The sequence below is a fragment of the Podarcis liolepis genome, assembly GCF_965112155.1.
Source record: "Podarcis liolepis genome assembly, chromosome: 10".
In the NCBI taxonomy this organism is placed as follows: Eukaryota; Metazoa; Chordata; class Lepidosauria; order Squamata; family Lacertidae; genus Podarcis; species Podarcis liolepis.
This window is the reverse complement of record NC_139562.1, coordinates 28,201,889-28,224,652: the sequence shown is the minus strand read 5'-3', so window position 1 is coordinate 28,224,652 and position 22,764 is coordinate 28,201,889. Positions and strand designations below refer to the sequence as shown.

General features: G+C 43.4%; 1 protein-coding gene across 6 annotated transcripts; it reads left to right on the top strand.

Moving 5' to 3' along the window:
• The first annotated feature begins 813 nt into the window (after nt 1-813).
• On the top strand, nt 814-8,777 carry IFT27 (intraflagellar transport 27). 6 transcript variants are annotated; one of them, XM_083464297.1, is made up of 7 exons: nt 815-1,078; nt 5,116-5,195; nt 5,921-5,980; nt 6,648-6,707; nt 7,788-7,905; nt 8,201-8,310; nt 8,507-8,777. In XM_083464297.1, exons 1-7 carry the CDS (start codon nt 934-936, stop codon nt 8,603-8,605), a joined length of 672 nt encoding a protein of 223 aa, XP_083320423.1. In that variant the 5' UTR covers nt 815-933; the 3' UTR covers nt 8,606-8,777. The 6 variants fall into 6 exon arrangements, with proteins under 6 accessions (XP_083320424.1, XP_083320423.1, XP_083320427.1 ...); XM_083464299.1 differs by having other exon boundaries at nt 817-1,009; XM_083464300.1 differs by having other exon boundaries at nt 1,069-1,427.
• Nucleotides 8,778-22,764: the final 13,987 nt, after the last annotated feature.

The following is a 22,764-nucleotide window of genomic DNA, read 5'->3' as shown; positions in this document are numbered from 1 at the left end:
TTAACTGAATTACTGGCTGGCGCCTGTTCTCCGCCCTTCCCTTCCATTTCTTCCCCGTTTTCGGGGTCAAGGGGTGGGGAAGCAGCAGCTACTCTCCCCTCTGTCTGCTCCCCATCCCGCCTTCCTTTTGCCCTCAGGGAAGGAAAGGTTCAACTCGTTGAATTCCTCGGGAATTCGCGAGGAGAGGCCCCTCTCCTATGGTTGAGCAAGAGTGGACACCACTCATCCCCGAGCTGGGGCCGGGGTTACACAGACGTTGAAGTACGGCTGCCCGTAAACGATGAAGGAAGGGCCGCCGGAGGAAGGTCAAAAAGCGCGCGACGCCAGTGACCGTTGGAGATGGTTCGAACCCCCTGCAGCGCGCGCAACCCTTCCCCGCTCTCTCCCAAAGGAGGGGCGACGTGTGGGGGTGGGGAAGAGACAGGGCCAGCGTCGGTCTGCGCAGACGCGGAAAACTCAGTTAACCTTGCGTGGAGCCTCCATAAACACAGAAAGTACATAGGAGCCACATAGCGGCGTGGGAAGGACCACTGTTGATGGGCGGGTGGGGGTGTTTAGGGATTGACTTGGGAAGTGAACCCGCGTGCTGCCTCGCAGAATCCTAACGGAAAGTCGTCACCGAATCGGGATTATCCGAAGACAGTTTAACCGTGGTCATTCCCGGCGTCCCTAGAGAATTGACAACGAAAAGAGCATGATTCCGTCCCAGTGGTACAGCCCGCCCGGGCTCATCCAATCATAAAATAACCTCGTTTGGCGGATCATAAATCACCGGGTAGAAGAAGACGGTCCACGCACGCAAAATTGTTGCTTTGAATGACTTCATCGCTTTCCTCGGGCAGGGGCGTCATCGCGGTTGGCGGCCCTGGACAACTTCAAATGATTGAGCACAAACTGAGCCAATAGGCGCCTAGAGTTCTTTCTGATCGGCACATGCTGAGAACTAATGAACCGAGGGCATCGACGAAAAGGGCGGAAAGGACGAGAGAGGGAACAGCCAAACGGAAATGTAGGCGGGCGCAACGCGAAACCAATCGCATCTTCCGAGAACGGGGAGCGTCGGCCAATAGGATTGCAGGTGGGGGAGGGCGGGGGAAGCGCGGACGTTCTCGTGTCCTGTTGCTAGGAGAGGACTGGAGTCGTTTTTTCCGCGAGAGGCGGAAGAGCGTGGTTTAAGTTGGAACCTGGGTTTGGGGGGGGACCCGGTAGCCAAGGCCTCTCAGGGCGGCTCTCCCTCCCTCCCCGCTAGGCCCAACCTCAGGGTTCCCTTTCCCCGCCTGCCTTAATTCCAGCCCCTCGATGCCTACACAACCATCCCCTCCATAAGCGCCGGCCTCTTCCTCTCCCCTTTCCCCACAAAATCCTCTCCTGTGGTGAAGGGGTAGCGCAGGCCATGGTGAAGCTGGCTGCCAAGTGCATCGTGGCAGGTGAGTTCCGAAACTGGCCGCCTTGGCAGCATCGCTACAAATCGCACTTCGTGTACAGGGACCTGAGAGTTCCTCCCGGGCCAAGGCACGTCCTCGTCTCAGAGGGGAGGAAAAGAGCATTGCTGCCTCTGAACAAGCGCCCGCAATCTAAGGATGCGGTTAAGGTGTTCGGTTGCTTTTATAGCAACGCAGCCTAACAGGAAACCGTTGCTTTTAAATCATTCCCGCCCCGCTCTAGAAATCTCTTGAGAATTCCTTCCTAAATCGACATGGTTAGGATTGGGAGATATATATATATATATATATATATATATATATATATATATAGTAAAGAGTATATATGCCTTGGGTTAATTTTGTGCCCTGTAGAAAGGGAAGCACAGGAGCACACCAGGTAGGAGGAGTTGCTCTTCAAAAAGCGAAAACACACAAAGAGAAAATAGCACTGCACACCTGCTATCTAATTATTCTATTGCTCTGAGACCAGTTTGACCCTCCAATGTCAAACATAAGCTCTCCAGGGCATCGCTGATTTCTATCAGTCACATCTAATTTTGGTTTTGTGATGTGAATGTTTTGTCTCTCGTGTGGCAAACTTTCTTGCATCGGTTGGTGGCATATAAATCGATCAATAAATGATTCTAGTTGTTGAAAATGACAATTAGTCTGCAACAGGTCCTCCTTTGAAGGGGGCAAAGGCTTTCTTTGCAAACCTATAAAAGAAAGCAATGGTGAAAGGAAGAGATTGTTCCAGTTCCATGTTATATAACAGGCATGTCCAACTTTCAAGAGACTGAGATCTATTCCCGCTATAAAATAACTGGCAGTGATCTACCAAAGTTGTTGAGCTTTTTTTTTTAAAAAAAAACCCAGTTATCCGGGGGGTCCCACAATCTACCACATACCCCCTGCGATCTACCAGTAGATCACGATCTACCTGTTGGACATCCCTGTTATATAGAAATGAACTGTAACTGGCAGTTTGAACTTACCTTGATTTGCCAGAAAGCATGTTGACCGTTGGTTGGTTGGTTGGTTGGTTTAAAAAACTGCAGATCAGGAGCCACTGTAGGCTTTAGGAGTAAAGTGTTCGGGTTAGATCAGCTTTTAGACAAGCAAGTTTCCCAAATAGAACAGAAAATACCAAGATTATTGAAAGATGTTGTGGTTTTATCGCATGCTTAGCATTATGGGATGTTTCTTTAGAATCTTAGAAGTGTCATGACCCTAGAATCAGATTACGCTTTTTCAGGGGATGAGGGCAGACTCTGAAGGGGGAGGCCATGCAGGGCTAATCCCCCAAAAGCTCTTCCAAGCAGGACTGGTGTGTCCCGCTTGAGGCGAAATGAGAAGTGCCACTCCTCCACAAGCGTAGAAGGGCCAGCATCAGCATGATTCTCAAGATCCCTTTGTGCTCTGTGAGATGTTGCGAGATTTCAGCGAGATCTCACTGGAAATGGGAACCAGTGCCAGCACTGCTTCTCCACTGGTGATGGAGGCGGCAGAACAGGCAGGGTGTCCATGAGGGTACCAACCCAGGGACTTCTGCTGCTTCATCCTGCCTCATAGGTGGGCAGTCAATTGGTGCCAATGCCCTTCTTGCCTAAGGATGTAGCACTGCTATCTTCAGTCTAGAGGACTCCATTGCAGAGGCCCCCACAAGGTGGGTGAGGCCAGAGCAGAAGACTAATGGAGCAGGCTGGGGCCTTTAAGTGATAAGGCAGCTACCACCAAGGGCAGGACTAGCAATAGGTATGCTGCTGCTATATAGAGCTCAGTCTCAATTTGATAATTGCTGAAGCTACATCAGCACTCTGCTCTGGGCCTCACAACAATATATTCCATATTTTTACTTTAAAAGCAAGCCTTACACCACCATTGATAAATGCAAAATACTCAATTTGCCTAAACAAATTTTATTTTCTAATTGCCTTACAAGGTGACCTAGTCAACCAGAAGTGTATAAATTTGACTGTGTTGTCTCCTCATGCATAATGGACACATTTTTTTCTGCTATGTCCATTGGATGCTCCTGTCTTACCTGGCATCCATGCAAGAGTATGAAGTTTGAGTGGAGTAAACACACACAGGACAGCCGCCCTGAAAAGCACAATTTCCTTCAATTAGTCTTGGAAATAGTTGCTCAATTTGAGCCTAAATACTGAATTTTTTATGCATGTTGCTCCTGCGTATGCATCTCTAGCAGAACAATTGCATCCTGTGTGAAACAGAGAGAAACTGTTGTGAAATCTGAGTGTTTCGTGCATCTTATGCAGAAGAATTAACATGTTTTTCCTGTTCATTTCTGATGCCTAAAATGTTGATACTGAATCCTGACAATATTGTTATGATCGAAATTAAATATTTTTCCATACTGGGAAGTACAGTATGTTGCAGCTTTACGCAATGTTTCCACAATGCCATTTGTTGTGTTCTGTACAGTAGATCACCTAACTTCACTCTTGCTCACATTATGAACATAAGACTGGACAAGGTTATGATTAACATTCATTGATAATAAGAATGTTGTGGCAAACTCAAAGAAGCAAAATAATATTTATATTGTAGCAAGTATAATATATAAGTAGACCAAAAGTGCTGTCCTGATAGATGGTGAAGAAAAAAGCTAGAAAGTCAGTTTCTGTAGTGTCCCATGCTATGGTCAGTAGCACCACAGCAGATCTTTGGAGTTTGTGTACTTACAAAAAATTGAGAACAGGTGTCCTACAGCCTGAGGGCCATGCTAGATGCAGTTCTGGAGAATCTTGAGCTGCCACAGAACTGGCAGGTAATTATTTTGCTCCTTGCTACAGTCCACACAAAAAAGAAAAAACAGCTTTCGAAATGTGTGCTTTTCATTTCAAGGTGTGATGGGGGCATCCCTTGAAATGTAAATTGCAGCTTTGAAGAAACAATTTACGGTATGTGGGCACTGTGGTAGGAAGAAAAACTTTTCCTCCCCACCTTTGTGGTCCAGAGACTCCTCAGCCTTCCCTCAGCCACTGTTTACACTAAAAACATGCATTGATTTTAATCACATTCACACAATGAATGTCATGTCTAGCTTGGACCTGTTCCTTTGCCCAGATAAAGGTAAAGGGACCCCTGACCATTAGGTCCAGTCGCGGACGACTCTGGGATTTTGGTGCTCATCTCGCTTTACTGGCTGAGGGAGCCGGCATACATCTTCTGGGTCATGTGACCAGCATGACTAAGCCTCTTCTGGCGAACCAGAGCAGCGCACGGAAACGCCGTTTACTTTCCCACCAGAGCGGTACCTATTTATCTACTTGCACTTTGATGTGTTTTCGAACTGCTAGGTTGGCAGGAGCAGGGACCGAGCAATGGGAGCTCTCCCTGTCGTGGGGATTCGAACCGCCAACTTTCTGATCGGCAAGCCCTAGGCTCTGTGGTTTAACCCACAGCGCCACCTGCGTCCTTTGCCCAGATAGGTGTATTTAAATCCTTTGGTTTCAGCATGCATATAAAATGTATAATATTGTACTGGTCATTGTTTACATCAGTATTATTTATTTATTTAGCATTCCCCCCCCTTTTTTTTGTTTATCTATTGAATTTATATACCACTCTATACCCGCAGGTCCATTATATTTCTTAGAATATAATTGGAGGAAGGAAGCGACTTAGCCAAATTAGAACAAAAGTATTTTTCCTATTTGTTGTGCAGGTGACCCAGCAGTGGGGAAAAGTGCCTTGGTCCAGATGTTCTGCAATGATGGGGCTCATTTTCAGAAAAATTATACATTGGTGAGCTTTTGGATGGAATGACAAGCACTGGGGAGGAGAGACATCGGTGTGATCTTCACAGATCTGAATGTTAATCATAGTGCTAAGTATCTTGGTTACATTTAAAACTTCCCATCAGAAAAGTGGCAATGATATATTTACCTAGGACCAGTTTGTACACTTACACAACCAATTATGATCAAATGCAGGAGGAGCAAAAGTGCATCACATTCCATTTCCCACTACTGTATATGTCTAAGGAAATGTGGAACAGGCACCCCATACAGAGACCTGCACGTGTGGAGACCCAATTTGAGGGAGAAGACTTGTACAAATCAGGTCTCTGCACTTGTAGGTCTTCATGTTGAAACATACTTTTTTGTATTTACCTTAGGTGAGCAGAAAAAGAAGGATGTACTATTTCTCTTATGAAGATTGTTGCCTGAAAAGGGGTTTGAAAAATACCCTAAAGAATCTACAGCCAGAGTTAGTCCTGCAGCAAAAATAAACTTTCTATAACTGTGAGCAACTGCCTTCATTTCAGCCTAGTTTTGTTTTTCCAGGCTAGTCCCAAACATCCATTTTTCAGATTCTGAGTGTTTCTATGACATATAAATTAGTTTGTTATATTGTGATGATGATTTGAAAAGCCTGAAGGATTCTCTTGGCCCTAGGCAAGCATAGTATGAAAATACACTTGCTTCCTCTGAATCTTTATGACATGTTTACCTTATTTTGATTGACAGACAACAGGAGTAGAATTGCTGGTGAAGACGGTACTCATTCCAGAAACAAATGATAGTGTGGTGAGCCCAGCTATGATTTAAACAGATAGGCTTTTTTTAAAAAGTTAAAAAGCCTATCTAGAATTCTCATTTTTTTCAATGACTTTGTTTAACTTACTCTGATTCTGTTAGTTAATTTATACAAACGTAGGAAAACTTATTTGTATAGCATTAATGTTGACAATGCAACATCTTGGACTCTCTAATTTGTTCCAATAACTTCATACCCATTGGGACCCCTACCTCTTTGGGATAAAATCATGCAACTATGTTGGTATATGAGCTGCCATTTTGTCTATGCAATAAGTTGATACTAGGAATAGAAGCAGAAATCAATGTTTTATAGGAAAGGAAAGAACAAGCTTTCCGAACCATCTCAACTGCTTTGACTCTCCCCCATCCCTCAGAGCTCTTTGCTGCCACCATTTGGTGAGTTAGTCATGGGCTGCTTGGTGAGATAGGGCAGTGAAATATTTGCAAGCTGGATTACCATGGGCTATGGTGTGTTTTCTTCTGTATTTAAAAATATAATAGTTAATTCATTTCTATAGCTCTGTGGGTTACATGTATTATTATTAATTATTAAGATTGTGATCATTGCTGTGCCTGAAGTGAGGTAGCAGTTAAAAACTGTTTACTTAGTAGGGAAGGTTTCATGGCTACACATTGTTTTTGCTTTTGCTTTCAGGAACTCTTCCTCTTTGACTCAGCAGGGAAAGAAATCTTTTCTGAAATGCTAGAGAAACTGGCAAGTAGAATATAAGAGTTTTCATTCAACAATAAGTTCTGAAGCACCCCTGGCCTCCACAAACTAATTAAAGTTTGCATAAGAACTGGGAGTAATCATTCTTTCCTGTCTTCCTTTTTCCTAACAACTGGATGGATCGTCACGGGGGGGGGGGGATTTTTCCCATGCATAAAAGTTATTGGGAGGTCAGGTGGACCAACTAATGCCTTCTGGTTATTTGAATTCTTTCAGATAATTAACACAGGCCTTTGTCTGATCCAGCAAGACACTTAAACAAGAATGCATATTTTGGGACTGTTTCACAGAAAATAGTTATGCCTTAATTTGGCTGTGCACTCCTGCTTTGTAAATTGAAATCCCATGGATCTTATTGTGCAGAGAGCATATTTGCATAGAGTAGGGATAGCCTGGTGCCCCCAGAGGTTGTTGGACGTCAGCTCCCATCATCCCTGACCATTGTGCTGGCTGGGACTGATCAGGGTTGGAGTCCAGAAGCATCTGGAGAGCACAGTGTTGGTTATCCCTGACAAGGAAGACCTTTTTATGTTTCCCTAATAGATCTTCAACTTAAACTTGCTTTGTTCTTACGTGTTTGGTAGCTTTCCTAGTTTTTAAAACACTGGGGCAGTTACACTGATTCACGAAGTGGGCATCGGCATGGTACCTTGCTGAATTTGCCAGAGAAAAGTATAAACTGTAATCTCTTTCTTTGTCTTTCCCAATGTTATATCTTCATTTGGGATGGTTTTTAGACTTTATTATGAGTTTATACTATGGTCTTTTCATGGAATATGATCAGCTACTGCTGCACCACAACACACACCCAAATTTTCCATCCTTGAAAGTGCTTTTTTGAGGCTTTGGATAAGAATTTGGCTGAAACACAGCAATGTACCTTTCCTTTGAATGCCAGTGATATTTCCATAGATGACGGAATCCTTGTCTATCAGACTTTCTTTTCTAGCTCTGGTTTTCTGATGCTCCTTATGTACCATTTTTTTATGAAGTCTCCAGGGCTGTACTGACTATTGACAACATCTGTTTCAACAGAACTGACAGTGTTTTCCTCTTGTTGCACAGTGGGAACAGCCCAATGCCCTGTGTATTGTATATGATGTTACCAATGAACAGTCTTTCAATAACTCTGCCAAATGGCTTGAGAAGCTGAGGACCCAAGCCTCCAGAATACATATTCCAGGTAGGAAACTGAATATTTTTGCATATATACTTTGTGCCTGTAACTCCCGCACATGAGTTCTGACAGACATCAGCATCTCAGTTCCAAGCTGTTAGAATGCCTTTCTTTTATTCAGTCAGTATCTGAAACAAATTTGGGAAATACATATGCCATGTGACTCCCTTGTGATGTTTCTTTCCATTACCTTGTCAAACAACACATTTTCCTGTCTCTTTTACCTGTTAACTTGCTAGATTTTATAGTACCATTGTTAATCATTCAATGCTTCTTTTCTTCTTCCTTTTGTTTTTTGTAGGTGTGCTAGTGGGCAATAAGACCGATTTGATCGATAGGCGAGTTGTGGAACAAAAACAAGCTAAAGACTGGGCAGAAACCAATGGCCTAGAATATTGCGAGATATCAGTAGTGAGTGTCTATATAATCGGATGTAGAGAAATAATTGCTTTCATTTTCAGATAGAGGAGGCACTGGATTATGTCGTTGTCTTTCTATAATTTAGCTTGTTTCCAGCAATTGTTATTTCCTGCAATTGTTGTTTCTTGAAGTAATTAAACGAGTTTTTCCTCATCTGTCATTATATATTTATTTTCTATCTTTACAGAAAGAGATGGAAAACTATGAAGCCCCTTTTCACATCATGGCAAATGCCTTTCACCGACTCTACAAAGAGAGGGTGGAAACCTTTCATTCATTGGTATGAGGCACCTCTGAGTGTGATAACGTTTAGCTTGTTTCATTTCTTTGTGCCTGGAACTAATCAGATGTTTAGCAATCACAGACTAAATCCCGTAAGAGTGGAAGTTAGACTTTTATTTTCTTATTATCATATGTTTTCCTGTAATTCTAAGCCAAAATAAACCTATTGAAAGAGACTTTGACTGTTATTTCACCTGGCTATTACTTATCCAGTGACTTAAATTTTGGCATGCATGGCTTTGCCTGATTGCAGTTTAAATATTGCGAAAGCGAGTATAATGTGGGTCAAAGCATTCCCAAATGATTGAGGGTTGTTTAAAATCACAATATTAGACATTCAGCTGGAGTGTATATTGCAGATCAGGAAAGATGTCGTAAGAGCCACCAGAATGTCAACATAGTTAACGAGAAGAGTCAAAAAATAGTAGAGGCAAAAAGACTTCCTTCAAAATACGGAGGTCTTGTCCAAACGAGAACAAAAAGTAACACAGGCTTGGGGAAACAAAGTGCAAGCAGGCAGTAAGGAAGAGCATATTGCTAAAAACATGAAGATCAAAACCAATAAGTTATTCCAGTACATTAGTAGCAGGAGACTATATGGGGTGGCAGTTAGACCCTTGGATGACAAAAGTGTCAAAGGCGAATAAGGACATTGCAGAGAAGTTGAATAAATTATTTGCATCTGTCGTCATAGCAGAAGTTATGGGGCAGATCCCAGTGCCTGAACTCACTTTTGCAAGAAGGGAGTCTGAGGAACTGAGGCAGATAGCGGTGACATGAGATGAAGTTGTTTCTAGGCCTAATAGACTAAATAAAATAAAATTGACAAATTGCTGGGTCTAGATGGCAACCACTGGAGAGTTCTCATAGAACACAAATGTGAAATTGCTGGTTTTCTAACAAAAATATGAAACTAGCTTTGATATTGATTGGAAAATAGTCAATGTTACACTAATATATAAAAATGGATTCAGGGAGGTTCTTGGAAGTTATAGGCCGGTTAGCTTAACATCTCTATCCTTGGAAAACTGGTGGAAAGCACTGTTAAGGATAAAGCAACCAAGGAAATAGAAGAACAAGCCTAGGTGAAACAAGGTCAGCATGGTTTCTGCAAGATCAAGTACTGTCCCAGAAACCCATTGGAACCATCTGAAAGTGTCAACAAGCATATAAATAGAGGTGATGTGGTTGACATAATGTACTTGGATTTTCAAAAAGCTTTCGACAAAGTACTGCACAAAAGACTCCTGAGTTAGCTTAGCAGTCAATGAAAGGAAAGGTCCTCCTGTGGTGTACGAACGGATTAAGTAGCAGGAAGCAGAGATGGTCAGTTCTCTGAATGGAAAGCTGTAGGAAGTGGAGTTCCCCAAAGGATTGCTTTTGCGACCTGTGTTTTTTAACTTGTTTATAAACCATCTTAGAGTTGGAGGTAAACAGTGGTGGCCAAGTTTGCTGATGATACTAAATTGATCAGGGTCATTAAAACAAAAAGGTTGTGAAGACTTCCAAAAGGACTTCTCAAAACTGAGTGAATATGCAGTAGAATGCCTGATGCTGAGAATCACAGGTGAGCCGAGTGCTGTTGCGTTCAGGTCCTGCTTATGGGTTCCTACAGACGTCTGGTTGGCCACTGTGAGGATAGGATGCTGAACCAGACATGCCACTGGCCTGATCCAGCAGAGCTCTTACGTTCTTAAGCCCATGGGGTAGTTTTCACAGCTTGGAGCTCTTCAGCGTTACGACCAAGACCAATATCTGTTTGTGACTTCACAACGTTTATTTTGATTATTTAATTGATGGTTTTGATTTGGCTCATTGTCTCTGGCTGTTTGTAGTTCTCTTAACTGCTAAGTTCTTTTCTTCTCCCTCTTTTACCACTTGAGAATGCACTGCCCTCTGCTGGTGCCCAGACCATTTAAGGAAGGCTGTGTCAGCCGAGGGTTAGAACACAATTGCCTTCTAAGACTTTGCCTAGCATATTGAAACTTGCTTTTGCTTAACAGTTTTCTTCCCATTTTACTAGTGCTTGTCACATTGTACAGTTGTAACTGATGGGCTTCTGACATTTCCACTGTGGTATATAAAGAATTAATCTTGTGGGAGTGATATAGAATACACTTGCTACTTTTAAATTGAGAGATTATACTGGAAAGACTTGTCATAACGTATTTATCTGTTCTGATTTTTTTTTTTTAATTCTTCCTTATCCCAAGGGCTCAGGGCAGGTCGTAACATGCTGCACATAAATAAAGTCTAAAAATATCATGTTACAAAACCCATACAACTCAAAGCATATTAATATGTCTCAATGTACGCAGAGTTGTAGCACACTTACCAAAAACCAATCCAGATACATAAGACTTGTGACTTTCCATACGCCATCTACAAGTGCCAACAATACAGAAAAGTATCAATCAAACAATCTCATTAGCTTCAAATACCTTTGACCAGAGATATGAGGTACAGATTACCATTTTTGCACATGGGGTTCTTGCAAAGATGCTTTCTTTTTAGTAAAGCTAATAGCAGAGAGTTCGTGAAAAACAGTCTCGTTGGTGAAGAAACTGCTGATTGAACTCTTAATGTTCATTAACACAAGTACTAATAATAATTCCTGAAAAAATTGTGTGGAACTTTCCCTTTAAAGCAGAAGGATGGGAGATGGACAAGGAGTGAAGGTGGTGCTGTGCTTGAGCAAATCTGGATTATGCCAAAAAGGCAGCAATTAAAGGCAGAATTAGTAGGGCTGCTGCTAGAATCCTCTAATAAATCCACATTCAGGAGCTGTCTTAAGGAGGGGGTGGGGATGGGGACCAGGAATCTGATGCGGGTGCTGACAAGCAAAAGTGCTGCATATCCTTTCCTTATGCAGCTCATGCTTGCTTTTAGGCACTCACACGTACATACACAGGGAGAGAGGTGCTCTGCTTTGGTACCAAGTAATGGCTGTCTTCACAAATGGACAAAGCATCTGAAGTAGCAAATTGCTTCCCTGTCATTTCTGAGGTTCTCTTTGAACTATTAGCATTATATGCTGATAAGGCTTAAACATCTGCATTGTCTATCCGCTGATGATAAGTTATTTTCTTCATGCTTTATCAATGTATCCCTACCAATTATTTTTCCTAAATGGGTGGTTGCCAATTCTGCTTGTATTTTATCATCCCCGGCCCCCCGCTCCTTCCAGACTTGCTACACATCCGCAACACTTTATACACTAAAGAGTTAAATCTTCTGAGAGTGATGTGGTTGGACAGATATAATCACAGAAGTTCACAGGCTTCTGCACCTCCTTAATTATGGGGCAGTTCCTTCGTTTGTCATCTTGGTCTGTCGTTTCTCGTGTCCCAAAATAGCAATACGTGGGTGGCTGGGGAACTGCTCAGTTGCAGATTCTTGTTGCCCAGACCTTTGCAGTAATCCATAGGATCAAGGAGTTCTAGAGCCTGAAGGCACCCCAAGAGGCATCTAATCCAGGTATAGGCAAACTCAGACCTCCAGGTGTTTTGGGACTACAACTCCCATCATCCCTGACCACTGGTCCTGTTAGCTAGGAATGATGGGAGTTGTAGTCCCAAAACATCTGGAGGGCCGAGTTTGCCTGTGCCTGATCTAACCCAACCTCTTGCAATTTCAAGAATCAAAGCTACAGAAACCCTGACAGATGGCCATCCAATCTCTGTTTAAAAATCTCCGGTGAAGGAGACTCCACCACCTTCCAAAGTAGTCTGTTGAACGGCTTTGGGGAATGATAGAGCCCTGACTTTCTCCAAGAAGCTCCAGGTCTGCGGGGATAAAATGGCAGGGAGAATCATGTATTCCACCTTGAGCACCTTTGAGGATGGATGGATAGATATATAGATAGATAGATAGATAGATAGATAGATAGATAGATAGATAGATAGATAGATATACACCTAATCAATACATAAGGTTTCATCCCTGCCTTCTGGTGGAGTGTTGGCAACCTAGCCAACACTTTGTTGAAGTCGCTGCAATTTTATTTCCATAGGCTCTCTCAATTCTTGTTCTGATTTGGGAGATTTCTCTTCCCCACTCCCCACGGGAGGAATTTAGTTCATTCTTCTGTCATAGCCTCACATATCTCCTCCCCTGGAGATGTTTTCTTCCTTTCTCCAAAGAGAAGCTTGGGATTTCTTTTCTTTCACTCTGATCTTTGAAAACAAATAATAATCTGGCAGTGCTTATAGCATGAATACGACAGGCCCAGTGTGTCAAGCCTGGGTTGGGGTCAGTTTTCATGAGTTCCCCTCAAGCCATATATGCGTGAATGGGAACGGCATGGAGGTTGCAATAAGATTGCTGAGTAAGTACTGGGAAATTATCTTTCTCTAGTTCTCTCCAGGAAGCAAGCACTATTAAAAAAATTGATTATTGGAACACAAAGTCATGCATGATCATACATAATCCCAGCATTTGTTTATCTGCCCAAGCCTCAAAACATTAAAGACCCAGTTCCCCAAAATTTGGGGCATTTTTTAATTTATTTATTTTTTGCTGCCAAAAGTAAATGGAAAATAGTGTTGTTCTGATAGTGTGGTGTTCTACACCACCTGCATTGAATTCAAAGTGTTATCCAGATACAGAAGAATGCAGTTTGATATTGATGTATATTGTTCTGAATGTGTGAAGTGCTTTATAATTTTGAGCTTGCCCTTAAAACTACCCTGTAGGTCACTCTTATTCTCATTGTACATCTAGTGTGATTAAGAGGGCATTTGAACCCAGATCACATGAGATTAAGTTTGGTGCTCTCCACTGAACCATTAAGATTTCCACTATGGCCATAACTGAGGTTACTCAAGCTGCTAACACTGCAGTATTACAATCTACCTCATTGTTTGTTTGTTTGTTTGTTTGTTTGTTTGTTTGTTTGTTTATATACCGCCCTATACCTGTAGATCTCGGTGGTTCACAACACAAAATCACAATATAATGAACACAAAATGCATAATAAAAATAAGAACACAACAAAACCAGTAATTCCCCCAAGTTCATGTTGGGCAATGGAGTCATGAACCACACATGACTGGGTTACCCCACATACTAACCACAATTCGAACTGTTTTGGGTGGCTCATATGAGCAGGATTTAAACAAGATTCCAGTTCAGGGATTAAGCTTTTTTAAAATAAAAAATAATTATTTGTATCCCGGCCAAGGCCGAGCTCAGAGCAGCAAACATCATAAAAACAACACAAAACATAACTTTAAAATAAGCAACCTACATCACAAAAGTAACATTCAACAATCATTAGAATAGTATACAATAATAATATCAACATATAAAAGTTAAACAGAAGTCCACTCAACAGTTACAATAAACAAATTCTAAACTATAATCAATAAATCAATGGCAACCCACAGTACATAAAATAATACAATACAAATTGAGAAGCAGAGACTAGAGGGTGGAGTAAGGCAGGTGGAAGGAGGCCTTGTCTGATGAAGTCTCTCCCCTCACAGCTTGATAGCTTCCCCTTTATGCCCACTCTTAAAAAAAAAAAATCACTACCCATGGGTGTTGATTGCTGCATATTCAGCAAAGATCAAATTAAGGTACGTACTGTATATGCATATACAGTGGTGCCTCGCAAGACGAAAATAATTCGTTCCGCGAGTCTTTTCGTCTTGCGATGTTTTTCGTCTTGCAAAGCACGGTCCATCGCAACTGCGCCTCTTCAAGCGGCTTTAAGAAAAAAGCGCAAGACGTTTTCGTCTTGCGAAGCAAGCCCATAGGGAAATTTGTCTAGCGAAGCAACGCAAAACCGAAAAACCCTTTCGTCTAGCGAGTTTTTCGTCTTGCGAGGCATTCGTCTTGCGTGGCACCACTGTATTTTATACATCCGGCTGGCTCTTCAACCTACCTCCTCTGTATTAAATCACATTTAGTGAGTAGCATGTAACTAAAGCTTTGTGGTTAGTCATTGCTTAGCAAAACTTGGGCCTAAAGCTAACACAAAGCTGCCCAACAAAAGTAAATGAAAGCTTCAGGCATTTCAAAAGTCTTTTACCTAATACTCTTAACTTTGGTGTATTCTAAACCATAGTTCAGGGCAACATCTTTAGAATTACAAAGATTTGACTGCTGCCAATATTTGTGGCAGGTGGAAGCAAAACTACAGGTTCTGCATATAGCAAACAGGTCAGGAAAATGGTATATCCCAAGAACGTAATAGCCATCTTAGCCCCATTGCAAAACGCAGGCACTACAGCCAAGTTATACTATACATCAGCATTCACTTAATTCCTAATCTATAATAAATATTTGGATGGGTCATAAAACAGCATAGCTGATAAAGAGCTAGGCTGAAAGGCTTTTAATAAAGCAAGACTGAAGAGCAGTAAAAGATTTCAGTACATAAAAGGCTTTAGCACATGACCATGTGTTTACTGAATCAGCTTTCCTGCTGTCCTTTAGACAAGTAAAAACATAAATGCCACTGCCAGTTCTGTGTCGATCATACTGGGCTCCCAGTATTATACTCTGTGTGAGGGGCACATCTGTACCATAAATCCAGTGCGAATGCTTCTCCCAGTGAAGAGACTCTACTCCACACTGGCAGAGTCTGACATTCGGATGTATTCGCAGCAGATATCTGTGGTTTCTGGAGCAAGGAGGAGTAAGGGGAACAAGGCTCAGGGATGTGTATGAAGGAAAAGTGGTACCAGGAGGCCACTGCATCTCCTTGGCTACCTCCTCAGCTTCTGTTTCTTACCCTTCCATCTCCCAGGCATGACTCAGAAAGCAGAAGCAATTGGTGGAGGAGCCATCATATGGTGAACTCAGAAATGATGCTCTCTTGAACCCTGTGTGCTACATTGCCTCGGGGCGCTCTCTCGCCGAGTTTTGTGGTAGAATGGGTGCTGCACATGTGTTTTTGGCACCATCCACATGACATCACCATGAAAATTCCAGTTCGTAATCTGAATTCCCTGTTCACTATAAAACAAGCTCGGAATCCACATGGGAGCCTGGAGTGGAAGATTTCGAGGTTTACAAAAGCAGATGAAGGCTGCAGCTCTCGGAGAATGTTTGCTTCGTGTCCGTGGCCCGTGTACTAGATGAGGCTTGGTTTCAGTGTTGTATATCTGTCAAAAGCTGAGCCTCAAAACAAAGCTCTTCCCATCCTCCGTGTTCTCATGTTGGAAAGCCCGGGGACGTTTCTCTTGGGCAAGGATTGAGTCACAGCTGCTGCTACTTCTGCTGCCGATAGCCCTGTCGCCAGAGTCAGCCTAGTGGTGTGGCTTTCACTTGTTCTCACAGATAGGAGACGCAACTAAGCCAAAGTGACAGGGGCTCGCAGGAGAGATGGGGCAGAAAGCGCATCGCCAAAGAGGAGGCTTCTGGGCAGCAGAAAACTCTATGTCCCTCTACCAAGCTGCGATGAGCCCTGCCAGTTCTTTTCTACGGATCTATATAAGTCCCTGCCCATGAAGTTCTGGAACAGACCACCAATTTGAGCTTGCAGTGGCATTTTCCCCCGTCCCCATTTTTACCAGTCACGTCCCTCCCCTTATTCCTGTCTCCAGCTAAGCAAGCTGATTGCAATGTCAGATCTTGACCTCATCCTGAAGGGATACCCCTCCTTTCTTCTGCAGCCCAGCTTCTCAGGCATTCCACTTGATGCTCAGGCCAGAGCTATGCCACTGCTTTGCTCTGTGCTGCTGGTTAGGAGGTTGGGCTGGAACCGGATAATGAGGGCATGGCTTGAGTTTCTCTGTGTACGTTTGAGTGTGTGTGTGTTTATGAGGGGTGGGGGTATCCCAGGCAGGCACCCCCTTCCTCCCCCACTATCAGACTGCACTCATTTATTACACCATCTGCTTTCTCAGTGCCAGAGATGATGCTGGGGATATGTGACTTGGGGCACTCAGGCGGAAACTGGCCTGCACAAGGCCAGGCATGTGTTTGCCTCCTAGCAATGCAGCGGTCAGCAGCAAATTCTTTGCCGCTGCCTCCTCTCAGTATGGGAGAGAGTGAATGAGGGCCTGGAAGTGTCCGAGATGCAGAAAGATGGGCTGTGTGAAGGAGGCAAAACCACCAAGAGATTGGGGAAGACGGGTAATGTCTGTGTGGCAGTGGCGGTGGTAGGAGGAAATAGGCCATGGACCAGGTGCAGAAGACAAGAAGGGGTGGAAGAGCTGATGGGGAAAGGGAGGCAAGGAGGTAAGGAGAGCCAGAGAAGGTAGGCAGGGACAAAAACAACAGGAGAGAAGCGGGGGCCCACTACTCCCTCCAGCTAATGGCCACAAGAAGCGACCGTGAATAGCATAGCATCAATATTAAGGGCTAGACCAATGTGTCACAGAGATTAAAGCAGGGTGAGAAATGGGTTGTGTGGAGAAAGGTGAGGGGAAATGGCAGGAGGAGGCAGGTGTCATGATCAACAGAGGAAAGCTTTTTGGAAGGAAGGGAAAGGTGAACAGTGAGCAGAAGAAGAGAAATGGAACTGAGAAATGTGAATTGAGGATTCCTCAGAATCTGAAAAGAACTCTAGGCCATCTTTGGCAGCTGTCAGGAACAAGAAAGTTTCATTCCTAAGATACTCAAAGTGCCTGTTATTTGAATTTGAAGTGGCATTCACCTTTGGAATATTTACTTCCCATAGTTTAATCAGATTAACCTTGAAAGGACTTAATAGCTATTTGGGCCAACACCTTTTATATAGGGCCCAAGTAAATAAAGATAATAATGGGTGTGGCTAAGTATCACATTAGTGGTCTTTATCGCTACTGAATTTTTGGGAAAATATACTCGGGGAGTCATATCCTGACATGTTTATTTAACAAAATAAATAAACCATTTGATTGTAATAAAACCTATAAGTGGTTTACAATAAATATAACAGTAAGATATTAAAAGATCCTGATTGTGGATATTTTTTCTTAACAGATGAAGACTAGAGGTTGTGTCAGGGTAGCATTAGAGCGGGGGGTTTCTATTCCATGTGGTGTATTAGTTTGTTCTGTATTTTAATTTCATCCTTTCCTTGCCCACATGAACTCATACGTAACATTATTTGGTTGCCTTTGTTAACCACAGCTGAGTCAAGAAGCAGGGGGATTCATAAAGGGCCTCGATTCAAAATAATTTGTGATTCAATGGAATTTGTAGATTCCCAAACTGAATTTACAATGCAGCTCAGAGGAATCGGTGCAATCAATTGGGGACGAAGGTATCCCCATGCAAAAATGAGACTGTTAAGATGCAAAAAAAAACCCAACCCGAACCCAATCTTTGATGTTTAAAAGCTTAAAGCAGGGATGGGGGGACCTGTGCCCCCCCCACTTGTAGGTTGTAGGTCTACTACCGCCATCCTCCCTGGTGTGGTATATTGTGTATAAAGGGTTAAAATGAAATTGGCTTCAGCCATTGCTCCTCTCATGAATCAGTGGGTGGGATTTATGGTGGGTGAGTATTTCAGGCCTCCACCAGCTCAGTTCTGTGTATGCTGGTCTCGGAGCTAGTCTTCTTTATCACCTGTCTAATAAAGCAGCTGTTCAGCTGTTCTCCTGCTATGCTGCATGGTTAACAGGAAAGGGTGTAGTTGTGTTTGTAGATGTACAAGGGACCCACTAAAGAATATTAAACCCGGGTCTGATTAGAGATGGAGTCTCAACAACAGCTGAAAGGCCATGGACTCATCACCCTGTCTTTTGAGCCTCCTGTCTTTGAAGGCACGTGCTGAACCACCGTCGTCCTATCAAACAACAACTGAAGACAAGGAAGCCAAAGAGAGAGCAGAGCACTGTTACCCCATCAGACCTTTCCCCTGCGCAGAAATACTGCACAGTCTGCACTGCTGCAAACAGATGGCATTTGTGCATATGTGTTTGGGGTGGGGGAGCACAGCATATGTCTCCATTGAGAGCTGGGATATTCAAGGGTCCTCCTTTGAGTTGCAATCTGGAAAGCCTACAGAAAAGGTTGTGTTAGGCAGGACCCCTCTTAAGAGTCCACCTTCATTCTCCTCTCTCTTCCTTATTTCTTCCTTGCACCCCGCCACCTGATATTCACTTATAGGTAAGCAAATAAAAGTTCATCTCTTCCATATGTTTCTACCCTTCTGCTCTAACAGAAGTTTCAGAGTGGCAAATGATTTGAAATAATAACTGTCTCTTTAAAACAGGGTTGGGGGATCTGTGGTCTTCCTGACGTTGGGCTCTAACCCCCCCCCCCTTCAGCCTCTCCTGCCAGGAACTCACTTATCTTAAAATGCAGAATGAAAGCCTTTCATGGACCATCCAGCTTCTGCTCACAACTAGTGTCTGCTTAAACGTGTGAAAGAGTTGCTGGATGGCAAGTGAGCTGGGATTGGACACAAACATCTGACACAGTTTCTTAGGGCTTTTGTGATTGGAACGGGAGAGCGGGGGGGGGGGGAGAGAGAGAGTGTAAACATGCTCACATGCTTATCATTTAAAAAATCCAAGGGATGCCTTGCCCTTGCTCTCTACCTTTTAACTGGAAAGAACTTCTAATTGTTTTCAGCGACTATCAAGTTTAGAGGTCTCTCCCACTGCTTGTAAGTAGGGTTTTCAGTGAATCTTGCCTTATGAGTTTGGGATTCAGATCTCATCTTGGAAGCCCAACAGGAGAAATAGCTAAGCAAATTGCCACTCTGAATAGCACAACAGCTCAGCCTCTGATGATTTAGTTTAGTGCATGGGTAGGCAAACTAAGGCCCGGGGGATGGATCCAGCCCAATTGCCTTCTCAATCCAGTCCACGGACGGTCCGGGAATGCATCTCTGGGTTATTTGTGGGGCCTGCCTGGTGTTTTTACACGAGCAGAATGTGTGCTTTTATTGAAAATGCATCTCTGGGTTATTTGTGGGGCATAGGAATTCGTTCACCACCACCCCCCATATAGTCCAGCCCCCCACACGGTCTGAGGGACAGTGGACTGGCCCCCTACTGAAAAAGTTTGCTAACCCCTGGTTTAGTGCTAGGGCACTACTTTCTTTTTAACACCATGATATATGCTGATATATCATGATGACTGGAATTTATATTGTCTGCTTCTTCCTGCCTTAGGGAAAGAAGAAGCAGCTGAGATACCTGGCCCAGCCCTAAACAGTGAGCGAGTCCTGATGCTTCTCAGGCTCACATGTGAGCTGAGGAGCATTGGGGCTTTGCTGAACTGCTCAGCTGGAGTGTGGAAGATGCCTCCCACCCCCCAGCTGAACAAGCCAGTGGCGGGCAGGGGGCTCTGTTAACTGCTTGGCTGAGGGGAGCGAGGTAGTGCTGGAACCACTTAAATATACGCAGCACTGAGGTAGTGCTGGACCAGTTAAAAATATATACCTAATATGAAACAGTCTCATTTGTTTAAAGGCTTAGATATAATAGAAATATTCACCCAGCATAGAGGATCGCAAAGGAAGTGTCATGCAAGTTTTTCTGGGGAGGGTAGCACCAAAAAGGTCCTATCTCAAGTCAGCATCCACCCTAGATCAGATGGTGAGGACCTGAAGAAGGTCCTTGGAAGACAATCTTAGGGACTGCACAAGATTACGTGGGAAGTAAGATATGCTTAAACGGGTAAAGGGGACCCCTGACCATTAGGTCCAGTCGTGACCAACTCTGGGGTTGCGGCACTCATCTCGCTTTATTGGCCGAGGGAGCCGGCATACAGCTTCCGAGTCATGGGGCCAGCATGACTAAGCCGCTTGTGGCGAACTAGAGCAGCGCACGGAAACACCGTTTACCTTCCCGCCAGAGCGGTACCTATTTATCTACTTGCACTTTGACGTGCTTTCAAACTGCTAGGTGGGCAGGAGCAGGGACCGAGCAATGGGAGCTCACCCCATCGTGGGGATTCAAACCGCCGACCGTCTGATCGGCAAGCCCAGGCTCTGTGGTTTAATCCACAATGCCGCCCGCGTCCCTTAAGATATGCTTACCTGAAAGTTATTTGTTCACTCTGAATAGATCTTAGAGTAATTGGTTGTATTTAACAAGCACTTACTCAGAGTAGACCAACTGAAATATATTGGCCTAAGTTAGTCATAGACAAGCTGACTGTAAGAACCAGTCCAAGCCAAGTATGTATTTCTTTTAAGACTACACTGTTGCGTTCTCATCTTGGTTTCTTGGGGATAAACATTGATCTCTGACTAGGCGAGTATGTTTTCGCCAGTGCTGTTCATAGCACAACTAAGTAAACCTCCCCAGCCTTCCCTGGCGGCAAATATCTAACTGGGGTTTATGTTTCATAAGTGCATGTATCATTTGTTTATATTCTCCAAACATAGTATATGTGTGTAGTGAACTATTAAATATCTTTTGACAATGCAATTCTGTTTGCCTATGGAAATCCAAATGTTCTGGCCTTGTTTGCTGAAGTTTGCTCTTATTGCTAGTCTGTCACACTAGGGCAGTCAAGTGTGGGGAGAAAGCACATGGACCTAGCTCTAGCCTAGGCAGGAAGGGGCACTCAGGACTCTCCCAGCAAATGCACACTGCTTGGATTTACGGGTCTCTTACCTGCATTCAGATAATGGGCAAGTGGTGGCAAAGATTTCAAGGCTAAATCCCTCCACAGGATGCAGATTATTTTGTGTTTGTGTGTGTAATATATAGATAGCTGTGATGGGGGAGAAATTTGATCCAGTTCACATTTAAAGGGGAGCCTCCCTAATTTGCTCTTTCTTAACACAATGTGAACCAAAACACAGCTATCCTTTGAAATGTTCACTTCTCTGAATTTTGCAGTGATGTTCCCAAGGCAATGCAAATGCTTATACTATGATAAAGGGTGCATATAAATGTATATATTACAGGGAATCGCTTTGCCAAAAAAAAAAGTGTATATTAGGCAAAATTGCATCAAAAATGTGCACATTGGGGAAAATGTGTACAGTATATTAGGAAGAACTGAAATTGCCTGCTCTGGTCTATGAGGTCACGAAGAGTCGGACACTACTAAACAACTAAACAACAACATATATCTCTAATAGATAGATATGAATGAGACAAACCTGAATCTGGGTCAGAGACTCTGTTTTACCAGCTAGGCAGTAGTTTGCAAAAGGTGTATATACAGCAGCATATACTGCATCACAAATGGTTCATTGGCACCTTTGTTTGGGGCCAGTCCCAGACATTTTGCTGGTGCCAACACTTCCAAAAGACTTGTTACACCATCCACACACCACTTCCTGTCTTCCTCTCCTACATACCCATGATGCTACCTGCTGCAGGTGCTTAACTCTACTGCATAGCAGAGCTAGCCCTGACTTTTATCATGGATATGCCTTATTATTCTACATCACTATGCCTACCACTGCTAATGAGGGCTGTGATGCTTGGTCATGTATACATTCCCAACTGTATTAATAACATGTAAATAATGCGTGCGTGTCATGCCTTAATCAAAGGAACATTCCTGGGGAACATGCTCCTTCATCTCTGCTCCTTTCTTAATTTTGATCTCAAAAATAGCTGGTCATTCTCCTTCTAACTGTATACATTTCCTTCTTCCATTTCTTCTTCTTGTCTCTCCCATTAGTTCTCTTCATGCAGAGTACTACTTCCCGGTTACCTAAGTTTCTCCCCCTTAGGCTAACCTTTTAGCTCTGCTTTCCTGCATCCTCTTTTGTCTGTCTCCCTCTTCTCATTCTCTCTCTCTCTCTCTTGAACTAGGCTGTGAATTTTAGCAGCATCATAACGGGACAAGCTGTAAAACTGAAATTCCCAGAGGGGCCAAGTTGCGATCATTTTATTTTTACATTGTCCTTGGATGTGAAAGGTGTTTATTCAAGGGGGTGGAGGTCTGTGGTGTGTGTGTGTGTGTGTGTGTGTGTGTGTGTATGAAAGAGAGAGAGAGAGAGAGAGAGAGAGAGAGAGAGAGAGAGAGAGAGCAGGCCAGAACAAACGGAGCTTAATATGAATATAGGTCATCTCCAGATAAGACCCTAAGTGGTCTGTGTCAAACAAGAGTATCTTGTTGCTTTTGGCAAAATACCAAAAACATGGCAACTGAGCAGTAGATTTACACACATAATACATTGCATGCATCATCCACCACATGAGGACGTGTTACTACCATGCGTGCCTACAGTCAAAGGACAATTACTCTAATGCTGGAAAGGAGATCAGTGCAATTTCTGGATTTCTGCATACAGCTGATGGAGAG

What these genes read in the sequence shown, in the direction of transcription:
- IFT27 (XM_083464297.1), top strand. Translation starts at nt 934, where the DNA reads ATGCTGAGAACTAATGAACCGAGGGCATCGACGAAAAGGGCGGAAAGG. An exon ending in CTGAAATGCTAGAGAAACTG is followed by an intron (nt 6,708 to 7,787) that starts GCAAGTAGAATA and finishes CTTGTTGCACAG; the next exon opens with TGGGAACAGCCCAATGCCCT. An exon ending in AATATTGCGAGATATCAGTA is followed by an intron (nt 8,311 to 8,506) that starts GTGAGTGTCTAT and finishes CTATCTTTACAG; the next exon opens with AAAGAGATGGAAAACTATGA.